We start from the raw sequence: 19,551 nt of genomic DNA, 5'->3' as shown, positions 1-19,551 counted from the left end.
CCTGTACCAGGGCAAAGCCCAGGCAAGGAAGCTATTTGATTAGAAAGAGCATTTAGATTACTAAAGCCCTGTATTGATGATTCAATACATGGAGGTACTTAACTGTTTGTTCCTAAATCAAGGATAAAAATAATTCCCGATGTTTAAGTGAAATATTTCATATGCTTGTACACATTTGTCTATTTCACAACAATGTAAGGAACGAAGATCCTATCTTACAAGAATAACTATGAGTTGAAAAATATTATTCTTTCTGTGCAATTATCTAGCAATAGCCATGATAATTCACAGATGACTGAGCTTTAGAGCCAGACAAAACAATGGAGGAAAGAGGAACAGTTTTATATAAATGTGAACTAAAATCTCACAGTTGCATATTCAAACCTGGAGCAATCAGGAAAATGATATTTGGTTTGTTTATTTTCCTCTGTCCTCCCTCCTATTGTCATTTTTTATGTAGGATACCCTGAAAATTGTTGATAAATATTTCAATTTGATCTAACAGCGTTGTGTTTCTTATAGTAGGGTAAAGATTAGGAACATGTAAATAAGGGTTTTTTTTTCCTATGCAAACTAGACTGCAGATTCAGGACTTTAAAAAGTATCTATGCCTACGCTTTTAATGTTATACTTGCAGTGTCTCCTCTAACTCTAGATGAAAATCCTGTTATATAGGTTAGCAGACAGGTAAGATTCTAGCCTTATCTGTAGGAGAACAGAAATCACTCTATGTCCGCAGTTCAAGAAGACTTAAAAGGTTATGACTGCTACAACTGGAAGAGGACCATACATATCCAATAAATATGTTATCAAGTTAAAAGTCATTTTACACTGGGGAGGAGAGCTAGTGAATGAGAGTGAAGAATATTGTAAAATCAAACTTGAGATGCTTATTGAGGCCAAATTGATGTCTACAATTATAAGTAATTGATGTAATTTTGCTTTTCAGTGTGTATGTACAGAGAGCCATCACTACATGAAATTGGAGAAAAACAAGGGCGTTCAAGGAAAAGTTCTGGAACACCAACCATGAATGGAGGCAAAGTCGTGAATCAAGATTCAACATAGCTGAGAACTCTTCCCTTCATCCCTCTTTCATCCCTTCCCTTTTTTCCCTCCCCTTTACCTATTTCCTTCCAATTAAATCCACCCAAGGAGAGGAAAATAAAATGGCAATCCAGGACCTAGTGACTAAGATTCTGCACTCAAAAATCTTCCTTTGTGTAGGACAAAGAAATTGAACCAAAGCTTGCCTGTTGCAATGTGGTAGAAAATGCACATGCACAAATATTAGCACACATAAAATCAAGGGAAAAAATAAATCAAGACATCACAACATTGTACTGTTATTAATAGAGGCTAATTATAATGAAGACAATAACTATAATAAATTTGAAATAAAGTTACTATCTTAAAGACAAGGGTTTTGGAGAATTGAACTTACAAATCAATGTAATACCCTGAATAATTTAAACTTTGGGTAATGCTGTGATGTGTGCTTTGTGTTGAATTTGAATTTTCTTTGGGCATCTGGAATTGACACATAATTACATCCTGTCTCCAGGATTTTTTTTTTAATCATGATATTGAACATGTACAAATCATAGATTCTTCTAATGCCTGTATGATATAAGCCAGGAATCATTTAAAAGTTTAAAAATTTTTTTCTTGAAGTTGTTACTTATAATTATTTTATGCAAAAGACAGAGTTCTGTTGAATTTAATGATATTAGCTGATTTCATTCCTTCATAAAAAGAGTTTCAGATTAACCTAGAAGATTATAATATTTTTATCAAAGGAATTAATCCAGGATCTCATTTTTATTCATCCTTTAGGAAAAAAAAATGTGTTCTAAGGCTGAGGTAACTTTTGGGAATTCTGTATCATTGTCATGCCTGGGCGGTGATGAATAAGTCATATGGTCTTATCATGTGGTCTGTTTTTTTACATTGTGCACACTTTTGAAAGTACAGGTGCATGTCCAGCTGTGTTAGAGAGTTTTGTACCATCTCTTGCAGCAGGAAAGAAAAAAAAGGGGTTTCACGTAAGGAAATAAGTCCTAGGAAATTGTTAAAGCAAATTGTATTTGCCATTGTACCTTACCAGAGTTTTATGTATGTAGCATTTTCCAAACTTCACCAAGAAATTGGGAGGCATGGCTATGAAATTCCTAACTTACCATGTCATGAAGCCAGTGGCTTGCTTGTTGTTATATAACTTTGTTAATAAGTTTAGTTGACAGTAAGTCTGACTCCTAGAACATAGAAGGGAACTTAATATACTGAATTTTCAAGGGGCATAGAGAAACAATACAGAATTAACAGCTATGGTTCCAACATACCGTTGTGTGAAAAAAAAAAAAAAAAAAAGAACCCTCAGCGTAAGGACTAGGCAAATGCATAGTTAGTAATAATAAAGGATTAGAAAAATATCAGGGAAGAAATGAATGTTATACAATTGCCTTGGAAAAAATAGACGTACTTAGTCCTACAAATCAGGAGTGGTATAGAGACACCCAAATTAAAATAAAACAGAATTTTAAAAAGTGTATGCAGAATTATGGATATTACCAATGAGAAGACTTAGCATGTTACTTCTCCTATAGCTCTACTGTCCAGCATGTATTGTTCCAAATACAACTCCCTAAAATATATACACTCTGCAGAAGCTCTAGGCCTTCACTTAAATGACCTTGCCATTGGTTGCTGTATTCTTTCAAAGTCAATGTAGTTCCCCTCACTCTACACAATCATTATTCTTTAATAGTGGTTTGTGTCCTTCACCAAGCATTCTATTTAGGTTATCAGGAGGGTAGCAGCAAATGAAATGGAGCAATTTGCCTTATCAGTTGTAAAGACTAAAAATTAGGCATCTTGGCAAGGATTTTGAACACACATTTGCAAAAGATATTTGTTTAACCAAAAATATTTTGAAAGTAACAAATAAAGACACTTAAATTAAAAGAAAATAAAAAGAATGTTACTCTTGTAGGAAAAGAATACCATTGTAGAAAAAAAAATTACAATACTGTTTGTATTTCTGCTTGTCACTCTTGATTCAACTTGATTTTAAACACACTTGTCACTTCCAGGACCAAACAAATCCCTAGCACAAAGCCTGTTTTCTTTGAAAAAATAAAAAGAAAGAGGATTCTACAAAATGGATCTCAGGCTCATTTAGCATGAAATGACTTGAGATTTTTATGGTGACACACACGCGCGCACACACACACACACACACCTACAGACCCTGCAAACTTATCAGTAACACAATTGACAATTTCACAAAGTGTTATTAATTACAGTAATGATTTCATGACAATATATTTAATCTGGTTAAGTATTATGAAAAATGTAATAAAGATATGAACTCCCAACACAATTTCCCCTCAATTTTCAATGGCTGTCCATCATTTATTACCTAGACTCATATTTGTCTTCTTCCTGATAGCAATTAAGAAACAGAAGCTTAACCACCCAATTTCTATATTGTTTTTCCCACATCATTTAAGCAAATGCTGACCATAGTAAAACGTTTAGAAATTAGCTTTGCCTTATTTACAATTAATTTTAAAGAATAAATGGGAAACATCGTATTTCTTTTACATATTAACCTGACAAAAACTGTAGGGTGAACATTTGCTTAACCGCTGCTTACTTTTAAAGTACCTAAATCTTTTAAAAGAAAAAGTCAGTATTCACTGTCTAGGTTTTCAAAATTTTACCAAATATAAACATATAAGTATCCTATTTCCTCTAAAAATATGAGCCAGTTTTAATAGTTTTCATCTTTCTTCCAAGTGAAAGAATTTGTTACTTTGATTTTTGTCATTCCCATTTCTGGGTCTCAATTCACCCATCTCTTATGTTCCTATAAATAAAATAAGCTCTTTCTTTTTTCAATGCATTGGGATATTCTCAGGAAAAATATAACTTTTAGTAAAGCTTTGTAATTGACTATGTACATATAAGTCAAGATGTGTTTATTCTAAGAGTCTTTATTGTATAACATGTTTCAAAATCAATGGGCTTAAGAATGAAAACAAGACTTTTGAGAATCTCTAAATAGTTTTCTGGTCAACATACTTCAATTGATTTTTAAGCTAGAAGTTAGAGGTATAGAAACAAAATGGTGCTGAAGTTCCATTTGCTAATTCAGAGCCTTTTGTGCTTCAGGAAACCAGAGGACAGCCAGCCAACCTGTTCTTGATCACAGTAATAGTTTAGGTTTCAAATTTTACATATGAATTTCATAGCACATTTTTAGCCACTATGGATGGGCGCAATAAAGAGACATCAATTTGATGTAAATTGTGATGCTTTATGGGCCTCATTTTAACCCAGATAGCTTTTTAGAAGAATTCTTCAATTTAGGAAAATGACACTGCTGTAGATAGATATTATTATATCTATGGATGGTGGTCCTATGGTGCCACTAGATAGATGGTCCTATGGTGCCACTAGGACGAGATGAGAATATTAAGGCAATAGTAAAAGGATGAAGAATGGCTTGTATATTACAAAGTTCGAAGGTCCTAAATTGAGACCACTGATTTCTTGGTGAAGAAGCATGACTACATCAACACTATTTTTTTTAAACATGGACCCAGAAATAGCAAATCTCTTCTATCCTCATGGCTTAGTCTACAAGGCCTTGCTCTGAGAAGGTTTTTCCATGGTGTTGCCTAATTTCGTCTGCACAAGGTGAAACACACTCAAACATCCAAATTCCTTGCTCATTTTAATAGCATAAAGGCTGAGATTATTTCTCTGTCATAAAATTGTAAATAGCATTTTTTAAATCAGAATCACATTTAAAACAGTGGATTGTTCTACAAGTATATATGTGTATATATACATATGCTTCTGAAATAAGGGTAGAGTTTTTATTTGACTTGTGTTCTTTAGTCATAGCTAACCAAAAAATAAAGAGATTTGAATGCAAAACTTTATATACAAATGTATATTTCTAATGGTGATATAAATTGCCACTTTATAATAAAAATAAGGAACTGGTGGAAATAATCATCCAAGCACATGCTCCTTCAGAACTTCAGTGATTCTGAATTCCCTCTTTCATATAGAAGTGAGATTTTTTTTTTAAAGTTATCTTAAAAAGCTATACTTCCGACATAGATTCCATGAAAAGTCATATCAGATTGAAGAGTTATGGTTAAGGGAAGGAAAAAGATGCTAAATTCAGATCTTTATTTTTCGGGATTTTTCCTTGGAGTCCAAGTTAAAAATTCAATATTTAAAATCTAAATAATGTGAAAATTGCTAATGTTCAGAGATGATATATTAGGCTTCTGTAACAGAAGCAAAAATATATTTAACAGTACAATAGCTTTAAAGTAATGTCATCATAAACATTGCATCATTAGATGTTTTATTAGTTGGAAAGAATGAGTTGATGTTTCTTTGTCTTTGCTCCAAGCACAACCTGAAGACAGTGGCATTCATTTTACTTAAAGTCGTTCAAAAGTCCAGAATATACTCCCATGAATAGAATTGGTATTAGCTCCATTACAAGGTTAAATGTTACAATTCTAAGAAATTATTGACACTGAAATGTTTAATAAACATGTTGTATGAGAAACTGAACAAATTAATGTTTCATTTTTGCATTGAAGCACAGACTATTCAAATCATTATTTTTTGAGATAAGATTTATAAAATGTTTATACGTCACAATATTCCTGAAGTTAAAATTAAAATCATGAGATGTTCATGCATGTAGACAAAATACTTGCAATTTTTTTTGGCATTAAACTTCTCTGGGAAGTCTCTCCTTTTTAAAAATGTACTTATCCTATAACATGTCACCGAAAAAGTGCTGTGTCTTATTTCAAAAGATTAAAATTAGATTCACAAAAGGGGAATAAGTCAGAATTTTCATTGAACGTCATAACCAAAAGTAAAAATTACTTGCTAAATATGAAACAGCTAGTGGTCAACTTAATGTCTTACTTTTTGAGGATTAAGAAATAGAGTTCACATTCATTTCTTCATTGATTTACAGTATACTAACTAGAGGTGTCATTGAGTTTATGGATTGTAAACTAAACTTTAGTCTCAAAAAAAAAATCTAAGAAAGGCAAACAGATAAATAAATAAGGTAATACCTGAAAGTAAATGTTACAATAAACTTTTACATACAACTGGCAATGCAACAATGAAGCCTACAGGGAAGGCATTGATTGAAAAAAAGTGATTTACTGAGTGATCAAGGAGATGACAAGGGGCCCCTCAAGTAGAGGAAATAGTTTGAAAAGTTATGGAGACATGAAAACCACATTTTACTTGGGAAATACTTATGAATGAAACATGGGAAGAGTGTTCAGAGGAGGAGATGGAGGAAAAACTGAGTTGATGCCAATAAAAGAAAGTTATTCAAAGTTTGGTCAGTGCGATATTTGGATTTATTTGTGCCTCTGTATCTGTTAGGATGCTTCTGGTTTCTCGGAACAGAATCCCCAAACCAAACTGGGTTCATAGCATCACCACTGAGGCTTAATTTGTCCGCAGTTCTTCAGCTCCACCCACCTGCACGTGTGAAAACGTCCGTCCTCCAGTCAGTATTCATTCCTCTGTGAGTCGCAGACGCCACAGGTTCATATCCTCTTAACTGTTCTCTCTTACGGTCCCACCAAAACAAAACAGAACAAAACAACAACAACAACAAAACACACACACAAAAAAAACAAAACAAAACAAAAACAAAAACAAAAAAACAAGCAAACCCCCCCAAAATCCTAAAATCTCATTGGCTTACATTGGGTGATGCATCCATACTTGGATGAACCACCGTGGCCAGAATTTGAGATGATTTGATGAGTTTAAAGTGAACCTGAGCCCTTTCTTGGGCTTGTCTGCTGGATGTACTTCCCCAAGGATACAGGTCTGCGTAGATGAGGGGTGAATATTTAAATGAAATTCAGCGTCCATTTATAAAGAGGAATTAGAAATGAAGGCCGAGTAACAAAATATGGCACATTTCCATTTCTTGTTAATGGATGTATTTCCTACTACAACTCGTTGGATTTTCTAAAAACTGGCAGAGAAAATTCTGCAAATATTAGTGAATTAAAGTTACTGCCATGAACCCCAGAGGGAACAAACAAGCATTATAGATTTAGTTCCCCAAATGCCTGCTATACAAAGGCACTCTATGGGTCACTGAAGAAGACGCAAACTGCTGCAATTTTAAAGAAGAGTGGTGCATTTGACAACTCAATATTTCAGTGCTTTTAGATGAGCATCACAGAGAGGACTAGAAAATGCAATTTAGCTATTTTATTTTATTTTTAAATTTTTATTTATTTATGATAGTCACAGAGAGAGAGAGAGAGAGAGGCAGAGACATAGGCAGAGGGAGAAGCAGGCTCCATGCACCAGGAGCCCGACGTGGGATTCAATCCCGGGTCTCCAGGATCACGCCCTGGGCCAAAGGCAGGTGCCAAACCGCTGCGCCACCCAGGGATCTCACAGTTTAGCTATTTTAAATCAGAGGTTATATCATATCTACTTTCTCACACTCATAAAAAAGAAAAAAAATGCTTTAAGGATTAGGCTCTTACAAAATGCTTCTCAAAACATCATCCAGGAGTCATTCCAAGTTGTAAAGTCAGGGCTATTTGGGACTTCAAAGTCTCCTGGGACAGCCATATAGACTATTTTGAGTCTTTTCTCTAGATTCTAGCATACACTTGAACACTGGATGACGATAAACATATTAATCTCCCAAAGCAGCCATTGCACTTGGCAGCAATACTAGTTTTATAAAGTTCTTCTTTGTATGAAGTAATGTGTTGTTCTGTAGTTTCTACCCTTTGTTTCAAATATCACTCCCTAGGGCTAGTCAATGTCAATTTAATCCTTTACCTGTGGGAAAGTCATACAGATATTTGAAGAGCATACTCATCTCTTTCTCACTCCTCAAGTGTTTTCTACTCATAAGAAATATTTTCAGGTTTTTTAACTATTTTGTTTGGTTACCATTCTGTTTTCTTCACTCAGAGCAAACTCTAATAACTTGGAGTGCATAACCCAACATGATATTCTTGATATAACTGGTCCTGAGACATTCCCTCATTCTCGTTCCAGTAACAATGTTAAGATTGCATTAGCCTTTTTAATAATCTCATTAAAAAAATTAACATTCAGGTTTATTTTTATTTAGACATCTAGGTATTTTTTCACCTTTTCATCTCTATAATTCAAATTAAGATGGAGTTTTGCTAATAGACTGATAATAATTCTAATAGTATTAAGTCCTTGAGAAGCATAAACTCTAGTAGATATATAATCAGAATTTTCCAGATGCATTACAAAATTCCCATCCAGTGACTTATCATGAATCTTCTATTTAACTTTGTGGATTATACCTAACTTTGTATGATCAGATCAATCTGTTTTGGGGGATTGACTACAATGCACTTCATCTCACCTCCCTTAAACCGGAGTGAGATTTCAGAAATGATGGAAGCTCTTTATCTTAGGAAGTATGTGACCTTATAGAAGACACATGGTTTTGCGCCATTTTAAACTTTCTGTCCTCAATTTGGTTTCCATTAATCTAATTAGCAATCCTCCCAATACATACACAAGAGAACTTTAATAAATAAGAGGAGATCTTTAATATATGTTACATGTCCACCAATATATGCTTTGACTTGGCTCCGTCAAACCCATTTTCATCCTTGGCTTCATCTTTTTGCTCCATCTCTGCATTTCCAGATTGTCACATCACTTGGTTGACTAACTTAGCTTTGAATTAGTTTACATCTTTTACCTGAATTTTTTGAGTAGTAGTTCTTTTCCTTGGCCAGGTAACTCTAATAATAGAACAGAATCTATTGGCTCGGTATATCTGGTTAAATAAGTGAACATCCATTACAATACCCTTATTTCATGGTTTCAGTGGCACAACCCCACCCACACTATATCAGATAGCCTGTGCTGGCACATCTCAATACACTAAGCATGGAATTTTGGGAAAGGGTGACATTGGTTCACTTGACTAACCTACTCTCCATCTTAAATGCTAGAGCTACTTTTGACTTGCCTCAAACTAATGACTATGGTCTGTTAGAATACAACCAACATAATTGTGGACTTGCAGGGGGCTATCCAATTCTCTGACAGAGATCATACATAGTTATCTAGAACTTGGTCCTCAGAGCAGAAATTGCTCTTGCTTCCTCCATCCATTGCCTCTACAACTAGACTTGAGTCCTGGTTAAGTGTATGTATCTTTTTTCCAGATGAAGGACTCCAATAATTAATTCATCAATCAAAATGCATATGGTGATTTAATTTTCAGGTCTTTTACATTTATTTACAGAAATAAAAGGACCTATTCAGTTCTTATTATTGGATCTATTCAGTGGTTCTTATCCTGATTGCATGTTAGAACCACCTAGACTCAAGTCTCAAGTCTAGAAAAATGGATAAAAGTGGTTTGAAGTGAAGACAGGTGATTATTATCTACAGGAGTTGAGAACCACTTTACTATATGACCTCCTAAAAGAGCATATTTTATATGTATTATGTGCCTATTTAAGAGTGGATGAATATGGATTTCCAGACATCTTGTAAGTTATAAGTATCCATGAGAGTTATGAGTGGAAGACTCCCTTTCTAATGAGGCATAGACAATTTGAACAGCAGGTGGTGGTAGTAGATGCAAAGCCACTGCTGCGTCCTTGCCATATTCTGGCATCCTGCCTAATCTCCAAGAGATGATGTAATGGTATATTTAGAGATTCCTTGATAAAGAATTTGGCCTTATATTAAAATTGTCTATTTATTTTGAATTGATTGAAGGACAACTTCTGTCTGAGCCCAGAGAGACGTTTATCTAAACAGCCCCATTAAACTGGTACTTACTTTTCTGCACAAGATATTTGGATCTGGATGAGGTCAATAAGTGTGGCTGCTGTCTTGAAATAATAACCCCCGAAGACATCAAGGGCATCCATAAATTATCTGGACCTTTGTAGAAAACTGACTTTATTTCTCATCTCTCCTGTCATGGTTCACAATGCCATTTTGTTTAGGGTAAATATGCTAAGACATGCTTCTCTGTTACTTGGAAAGAGGTTCACTTTCCTCTTACTGTGTAGTTTGAGCTGAGATTCTCTTAGCACCATAGTCTGTCTGATTTACTGTCTTGGATCAGACCATCAATTCCTGGGACAGAATTAAGTTACAGTAGTTTTTTCCACACTTTGACTCAGAGCATACTATCCTCTGCAAGCAAAATTGTCACCCTTGATATTTTCTTCTCTGCCCAGTGTTATCCTCTAGAAGCCAAATAAGAGGCAACACATGACTCTTCCTCTATTACATGTACAATGACTAACCCTGTTACAAGCAAGAAAAGAATATGCCTTGTCTGTTCCAGAAAGCCAAGCAATGCAGTGATATGTTTCTGTATTTTACCATGTAAGCCCATCTACCCTGTATTTCTCCAGTCCTTGTCCCTTATTTTGTTTATTAGAAATACATCCTGTCAAGCTTCATTTGCCCACTTAACTTGTCCTAATGATGAGAAAGGAGAGCCATAAATTTCCTTCAGCTGTCCTGAGTTCCCATGCTTAGAACTTGCTGAATGCAAAAAAAAAAAAAAAAAAAAAAATTAAAAAAAAAAAAAAACTTGCTGAATGCAAGGAGAGTGCAACAAAAGACACACCTGGAAATTAGCTCTCATTTTCTGCCTTCATCAGAATGGCAACCAATTCTCAAGAAAAGCCTGGGAAAACTTGGTCCTCCTTTATTTTCTAGCAGGAGGAGACTGGAAATTGGGTCAGACCTATTATTTCACTATAGGGCTTGATGCCATTTCAACCATCTTTGACTCTGTCTCTCTCTCCTTTTATGGTTATTGGTTTTTCCAATTGAGCTCCTAGTAACACATTTCCCTGGCACAAGTTCATGACTCACATGCAGTGAAATCTGAAACTAGTCCTGACAGGATGCCGCCTCATTGCCCTCATTTTATCATCATCATCATCATCATCATCATCATCATCATCATCAATCATATCTCAGCAATACCATAGAGAACTAAGAGTATTCAGTACAGTAATAGAGATGATACTTATTAAGTAAGAAAAACTCTCATCTAAATCTAGTTGATGTAAGATCTTGAGTAAGTTAATTCTCCTCTAAATCTCATTTTCCTCACTGTAAAATGAGAGAACTTGCAAAGTAGGGATTAATTTGATTATCTAGTATTTCTTACCCATCTTGAAAGTCTGTATCTTTGAATTGATATGTTTTGGCCATTTGCATTTAATGTAATTATTTTTAAAGATTTTATTTATTTATTTGAGGGAGAGAGAGAGAGCACAGAGAGAGAGGGAGGGGGAGAAGCATACTCCCCACTGAGGAGGGAGCCAGTCATGGGGCTCGATTCCAGAATCCTGAGACCATGACCTGAGCCAAAGGAGACACTTAACCGACTGAGCCACCCAGGCATCCCAACATTTACTATAATTATTGATATGTTTGATTTGTTTTACATTTTTATATTTGTTTTCTGTTGTTCCCTTTTTAATCCTCCATTTTGCATTTCTTTGTTTCTCCTTTCCTGACTTCTTTTGGATTATTTAGTGGTTTCTCTGGGGATCACAATATCCATGTTTAATTTTATATGGTTTATTTAGAATTGATATTATACTGCTTCAGATGAAATATAGAAACCTTACCTCCATATAGTACCCTTTAGCCTCTCCCTTTACACTATGGTTATCTACATACACTGAAACCCCTACTAGACAAGGTTAAACTTTCTGCTTTCAACTTGCACATAAAGAGCCTAAGAACAGATTAATCAATTATATTTACCCAGACATTTGGCATTTTTGTTGCTCTTTCCTTGTCTCTAATGTTTCAAGTTTGCTTTTCATAGTATGTCCCTTCAGTTTAAAGAATTCCCTTTAGCAATTTCTTTAGAGCAGTTCTGCTGGCAATGAGTTCCCTTAGTTTTCTTTTGTCTGAAAGTGTTTCTATTTCATATTTATTCCTGAAGTATATGCTCACTGGATAGAGAATTCTGGGTTGACAGTTCTTTTCTTTAAAACTATGCTGCCACTGCTCTCTGGTCTCCACGGTTGGTCTCCTCTTGGTAATGTGTCATTTTTCTCTGGGTGCTTTCAAGATTTTTTTTCTTTCCCTTTAATTTTTAGCAGTTTATTTTTTTAAGATTTTATTTATTTATTCATGAGAGACAGAGAGAGACAGACAGACAGACACAGAGACACAGACACAGACAGAAGGCTCCATGCAGGGAGCCTGATGTGGGACTCGATCCTAGGACTCCAGGATCACACCTTGGGCTGAAGGCAGGCACTAAGCTGCTGAGCCACCCAGGGATCCCTGAGCAGTTTATTATGATATGTTTGGATGTGAATTTCTTTGTGTTTATTCTGTTTGGCCTTCACTAAGCTTGTTGAATCCATGGTCTAGTTCTTTTGCCAAATTTGGGACATTTTCATACACTATTTCTTTTTTTAATACTTCATTTATTTATTCTGACACACACACACACACACAGGCAGAGGCATAGGCAGAAGGAGAAACAGGCTCCCTGTGGGGAGCCCGATGTGGGACTCGATTCCAGGACCCTGGGATCACAGCCTGAGCCAAAGACAGACTCTCAACCACTGAGCCACCCAGGCATCCCAGACACTATTTTCTTAAATATTTCTTCTGCACTGCCTGTTTCTTCTTCTGAGATGCCAATGACATGAACGCTAGATTTTTGCTGTTGTTATTTTCCCACAAATCTCTAAGGCTCTTCATCTTTCTTTCTTTCTTTCTTTTTTTTTTTTTTTTTGCTATTGTTCTGATTGAATAATTTTTATTGATTTATCTTCAAGTTCATTGATTCTTTCCTCTGTCACCTCCATTCTGCTGCTGAGATGGTCAAGAGAGGTTTTTGGTTTTAATCTTGATTATTGTATGTATAGATCTAAAATTCCTATTTGGTTCTTCTTTCTCTCTGTTCATTTAGTACTTTTTCTATTTGTTCTTTGGTTTTAGAGTCAGATAATTCTATCATCTTTGTCGTTTCACCATTTGTGTCTGTTGATTGTATTTTCCAGTGCAAGCTGAGATTTTCATGGTAGCTCATATGGCAAGTAATTTTTTAATTGTATCTTGGACATTTTGAACGTTATATTATGAGGCTCTGGGTCTTCTTTAAGTCTTAGGACAGTGTTGACATTTTTGCTTTTGTAGTCAGTACCTGGTTAGGTTCTAAGTTCCAACTAGCCTCCTGTGTCTGTGATTCCAATGCCAGTAGACTTTGCAAAGGGTTCACAGTGCTATTTGGATCTGTCTGGTATATATGCCACCTAGTGGCCAGATTCAGACATAGGCAGTTAGTAGATTAGTCATTTCTCATTTTTTTTTGCGTGCTAAGTAGTATCAGCTCCCCACATACACAGCTTTGGAATGAGTCCAACACTTACAAACAATTATTTGAGGTTGATCTCCTAAACTTTTTCCTCTCCATGACCTTCTTATACTTTCTGGTTCCTGGGGGCTCCCCTATTTTGTCTTTAGCTATCCTGCTCTCCAGTCCACTTCTGAAGAGTGCCCACATCATGAGTCAAAAATGGAAGGACAAACAAGAGAGAAAACAATGATGGTTGGTTCCATCTTCCTGGAATTACATCTCCTCTGCTGAAAATGGAGGAAGGTTCCTGTGCTTAGAGTTTTGGGATGACCAAAAAAAAAAAAAAAAAGAGAGAGAGAGAGAGAGAGAGAACTCTACAGGGGGTTCCACATTCTCTCTGAATAGGATGCTTTCCCTTTCTGCAACTTGAGCCAGTCTTAGAGGGCTTCTCCTGAGCTCTTTCTGTCTATTCTCAGGGCAGTGTTGACTAGGTGATATTGAACAAAATAATAGATAAAGTCAACACCAGTTCATCAGTAATTGAATTCTGGACATCTTCCCCAATTTACTTACTACTTTTTGGAGTCCTCAAAGAGCTGCTCTGTGTATTCTGTCCATATCTTATTCAGTGCAAAACAGAGAGTGGCTAATACTTACTCCATTGTACCCAGGGAGGACTCCTAATATGCTTTAAAACTCCAAAAATTTAATGATGCTTATTTATATTTTAGTTGTCCTCTCTAGTCAGTTTACTGAATATGAGTATTCCCTACTCTCCTCAAAGGTCAGATACCAAGCAAAAACATAAAACCCAGGAGAATGGCAATCAAATATCAAATATTCTAATACTCTAACAATTATGTTTGATCTGAAGAAAAGTGAAATGTCTTCATCTGGGCTATCTGCCAACTAATATAAAATGTGATATTATATTACTTTCCAAATATGGATTTTGAAATAATATTTTAAAAAGTAAGAAACATAGCTAATTTCAACCTTTCTGTTTAGTTTGATTCAGATTTAGAAATTTGGGAGAGAATGGCTCTAAATTGGACACTTTTAAAGATTGTCATCCTACAAGCCATAGTTACAGCTTAGTGCTTCAAAAGAAAAATGAAAGCTGGCCACCTGTAGAAATGTATAAAGTCAAAACACCTGACTTCCTTTTCCCCAGCAAAATCTGTATCATGACTTAAGTAAGTGGGGCACTGAGAGGCAAGTCACTCTGCAGCGACTGCCATTCATGGTGCATTTCTTCTGCAAATCAATTACACTCTATATACATAATCATGTCAGAGCCTGCCTAGGAAAGTCTGCAAAATCTTTTCACAGAAGCCTCAAAAAGATTGGAAAAAATATCACTTCTCTGATACCCACGTAATAATTATAAAATACAAAATGCCAATGGAAACACATATGCACTACATCATTCTCGACAGGTCCTTCAAATAAAATATTAATTTATTTAAATTAAGGGTCAGTTCCCATATTTAGCTCATATGAGGTGGATTTTTAAAATAACTGAAGGCTTTCAGTAATCACTTGATTTTTAAGAAAAAATAAAGACAGCATAATTATATGCTTCTTGTCAGAAAAATCATGTTATATTTTGCATTTTAGATGTAGTTTGATTCTTCAACTTTTTACACTATATTATTTCTTTGTGCATCAATCTCTTCTATTGGACTGTGAGGCCTTTGAAGGTTATAAGTAAAAGTAAAGTTTGTTCAGCTAAGTTGACACAAAACAGAATTTTATAAATGTTCTTCAAATCATTTCAAATATGCAAAGAATTTATCACAGAATTTCAATAAAAAGTAATGGGTTTTTTAGCTGGCCCTATCAAAGGAAAAATTCCTGGCAAAACACTTAAAAAGAAAACACTCATGAAAAATATATTTTCAGCAAAACAACCCTCGCCATTTAACTACACTATGCACTATGTGGTATTCACTGTACTACTGCTAGGGTTTTTTTTTTTTTTTCCTCCTTTATTCAACATTACTTTACTGGTGAAAAATTTAAGCCAGTATTCTAAGTGGTGTGTGGGAGTTTTCTCTGAGCACATATCTTGTTGCCATATAATGGGATATGTGCATATATTTTAACTCCCACAGAATCTTCTGAACTGCTCTGCTGAAGTCTGCACAGCATATAATCTAGTTAGATGGTTTCTTCCTGGGATTCTGGTTGAAATTATCTCAAGGCTGAATGTAGCCTTCTATAGGGTTCAGATTCAATATGAAGAAATTCCCCCCTTTGTCAGCAAAAATCCTCACTCTTAGGTGAATCTTCAGCATTCTGTGGTACCCCGAAAGCAAATTATTTAGAGCAGCTTTTGTCCAATAGATAAGACCTACATATGTAATTTTAAATTTTCTAGTAACTAGAATAAAAAGGTAAAAAGAAACAGACAAAATTAATTCATATAATATATAACCAAATATATCTAAAATATTACCATCTTAATATATGATCACTATAGGAATTACTAATAAGATATTTTAAATTTTTTAAGTGAAGCCTTCAAAATCTGGTATGTATTTTATATTTAAAGCAAATCTCAATTCAGACTAGCCATGTCACAAGTGCTCTGTTGCCACATGGGGCTAATGGTTGCCTAATTAGAAGGATAGATTTAAAAGAAACAAAATGAAAAGGCTAGAAGAAATCATTGAAGTTCTCTCTGCACCTTTCCTAATATTTTAATATCCCCATACTGTCTACAGAAATTTTTCTCTAATCTAAAATGGTTTTCATGCCCTGCAATATCCTACCTGAGTCCACATCACTTTCCCAATTCTCTGGGTCCTCTGCTAGTGCCAGTCTTTCTCTGCTCTATGGCACTTCTTTCTGTCACTGGGTTCTAGCTTGAGGGCAATTTTTTTCTAAAGGCTGTTGTACTTATTTTTCCTCTACGCAGAATATACTTCATTCTTGCATCCTCAACCTAATGATTTTCTTTCCTCTTTGCTTTTATGATGAATCAATTCCTTTAGGTCTCCAATTAATTTGTCTTTCTCAGGGAAGACTTCCCTGAATCCCCAAGGGCTTTCTGAGAGCATGGATTGCACAACAAATTGACTGCCATCTTCATAACACTTACTATAGAGGTTCTCCTTGTAGTGAAGAAACATACATGAAATCATACAGTCATAAACTAAGTACATTTTTGGTGCTTAACTAGTATTGTTCGAATGAATGGCATGAGTGATTAAATGAATGAAAGAATAAAAATATCAGAAAGAAAGTGATTTATTAAAGTTCTCATAGTTACTAAGGGTTAAGTCCTGGACTCTAGTCCAACTAAGCTCACACAATTTAAGCATTTAAAGAGATTATAGTAGCTTAAAGAAGATTCGATCATTATAGTATGAACAGTAGAGTTACAAATATCCATGGATTCTGGAATTTTTGGTTATGGTAAATTTCCCATTTCTGAAAATAACATAAAACATGAATTGCCAGTAGTAGTGTAGACTGGTATGAGTGTTCTGGAAAGTAGTGTCTCAGTATCTGAACTAGGTTCAAAAGGGGAAAGACATGAGAATTCTGTTGCAGTGTTGTTTGTGTTGACAAAGAATTATAGATAGTGTAGGTAACACTAGTTGGGGACAGGAGGGTAGGGAGTGGGTAAAATGTAGTGGATACACTCCAACATGTACTACACAGAAATTAGAAGCAACTGACTAGATGCACGCACAGCAACATCAGTGGGTCCTCAAACAGCATTAATGAAAAAGCAAGGGACAGAATCAGATGTTTATGTAAGTTCATATAGGTTAATAATACACATTGTGTATGTATAAACAGATATACATTTTAAAAGAAAATATGAACAAAAAGATACACATTAAACATACCAGAAGATCAAAACTGTTACTGATAGAGGGAAGGCCTAATGATAGTCGGAAATAAAGAAAATAAACAAATGTGATATACAGGTCATTGATAGTGTCTTATGAGTTGAGATGTATAACTGATTTAACCCTCAGAAATTGAGAGCCAAAAATTAGAAGGAAAATTTCAAAATATATGTAATGTTACATGAATATACTTAAAATAGTTTTGCTTGTCTAACTCACTCATACTCTTTTTGAAATGGACATCTTTGAGAATACTTCTTCTCTTTTTTCCTTTCTTTGCTCACTTCCCCTCCTGTCCTCTACCTCCCGCTTCTTCCCTTTCCTCACATTCCATTTTCCAGCCCTCTCTCCTCCATCCCTTCTCCTGCCCTCCCCCAACACTCTGTCCGTTTCCTTTCTTGTCTCATCTTTAGCTAATTTGAAGTGGTCATTTTAGAAATAAACAGCTGCTTGAGATGTTCAAGAGGGCTCTATATCATCCTGCCAATCATTTAGTTAATAAAAACAGCTTAAGTGGACCCAGCAACCATGCTGTCTATGCAAATAACTGTCCTAACTATCCCGTAATAAAAATAGTGTTTATGCCTCCCCCAGTTATTATTCCTTCTTAACTCCCAGTAGGGCATTAACAATCCATTTTTTTCAGGTGTTCATTTAATCTTACTTTGTTAGATGCTCTAGGCAAAATCATTCAATGAACAAGCCAACATAGTAGCCATCCTAGATGATAGACATATAAAGATTGATATGATATAGTTACTGAATTCTGGAAGAGTCCATTCTAGTGGAGAGTACATAGTTCATAGCCAGGGATCAAATAGCATCAAGGACAGACTACCAACACTACAGAATTTTAAAAAGGGTGCCATTTTTATGTCATGTTTTCAAGATAAGGGGGATAAATAAAATATTTCCCAAGCTTAATTAAGAAAACTATCTCCTAAAGATTAAGAACATACTGGAGAGAGAAGCTAAAGACAAGCTTTGTAAGGATATTAATGACAGAGTGGGGAACATGGATCCACGAAAGATTTAAAATGGATGATGATAGGTTTGATAACAGTAACGGAGATGCAGAAATTTACCAGATTGACACACTTCATTATAGCATTGGTAAAAATAAATGAATGGATGACTGACTGAATGAATGAATAAATAAATATTTTTAAAAGATCATTGAAAATCAGACTGTGTAAACCACATTTAATCATTATATTATACAGCATTTTAATCCTGACCAAAGCCTCCTATAGGTAATATACCACATAGTTGAGGGGTTTTGTCCTACTCTTGATTTCCTTTTCATGGGAAGGAAGAATGATTAATGTCCATCTTATGTGTCAATCAGGTTCCCTAAAGCTCCTTTTCCCTAAAGTTCCCTGTAGCACCTTTGTTCACTGTTTTTGACATTTCTTGATCATTTTCCTGAATCAAGCTGTATATTTAACATTTTTATATTGGATGGCCTGAGGCCTGGTTTGAACAGCATTTTAATTTATCTAAGTTAATATATTGGAGATTAAAAACATCCCAGTATAAGATATTAATCCAGATACTTTGACATTGCCATTACTGCTCTTGGATAAGTTTCATCTTGCCATTCTGGCTACTTTAGGGGCCATTGGTTCCCAGTTCTCATGGAAAAATTTCATTCGAAACTGCTCCCTGGTGAAGGCTGATCCTTGATTACGGGTAAATTGAACTGTGAGATAGGATCAGTTCAAAGGTAGCAAACTAAGAAAGTCAACACATCATGGGATTCAAGCAATTGTTTCTCGATAACCATGATGTCCTACTTACTTTGGATTTTTGTTATATTGATATAAATGTGAGATGTTAGTACCAATCTTCCTCTCTTGTTATTGATATCAATTACATGCAACGTTTAGTAAATATGTTCAGTTACTATTTCTCTTAGCCTTAGAAATTGGATTCTACCCAAAATATTTCAGAATCAAAATCTCTATAGAACATATATTCTATTCATTTGATGACTTTGATACATTAATGCTTCAAAGACACTTGAACTCAAAAATCTGTGATTTGTTTTTGCTACGTCAACTTGGCTAGCTGGAACTGCATTTCCTAGGATTCCTTTCCTTTATGCTTCCCAGGCAGGATTGACCAAAATAAATATGTGCATGAGATGCAGAAGGCAGACGTGAAGCAGGAGTCACTTCTCTCTGAAGGTCACAGTGATTAGATGCATTGAGAGATAGAGCACGAAGTGCCAGTGGCTTTCAGCGTGTCCTCATTTACCCATGCTTTACATCGGTT

At 35.1% G+C, this 19,551-nt stretch overlaps 1 protein-coding gene across 4 annotated transcripts in view; it reads left to right on the top strand.

The window, feature by feature from the left end:
- Positions 1 to 5,608, top strand: part of FGF12 (fibroblast growth factor 12) — a 543,009-nt gene extending 537,401 nt beyond the window's left edge. For all 4 annotated transcript variants that reach the window (XM_038583706.1, XM_038583707.1, XM_038583705.1 and 1 more), the window contains one exon: positions 950 to 5,608. In XM_038583706.1, the coding sequence (XP_038439634.1) occupies positions 950 to 1,068 (119 nt within the window). In that variant the 3' untranslated portion in view covers positions 1,069 to 5,608. The remainder of the gene's footprint in view (positions 1 to 949) is intronic.
- The last annotated feature ends 13,943 nt before the right edge of the window (positions 5,609 to 19,551 follow it).

The sequence above is a fragment of the Canis lupus genome, chromosome 34, assembly GCF_011100685.1.
Source record: "Canis lupus familiaris isolate Mischka breed German Shepherd chromosome 34, alternate assembly UU_Cfam_GSD_1.0, whole genome shotgun sequence".
Taxonomy (NCBI): domain Eukaryota; kingdom Metazoa; phylum Chordata; class Mammalia; order Carnivora; family Canidae; genus Canis; species Canis lupus.
The sequence above is the reverse complement of the archived record's forward strand: the minus strand, read 5'-3'. Positions and strand labels throughout refer to the sequence as shown.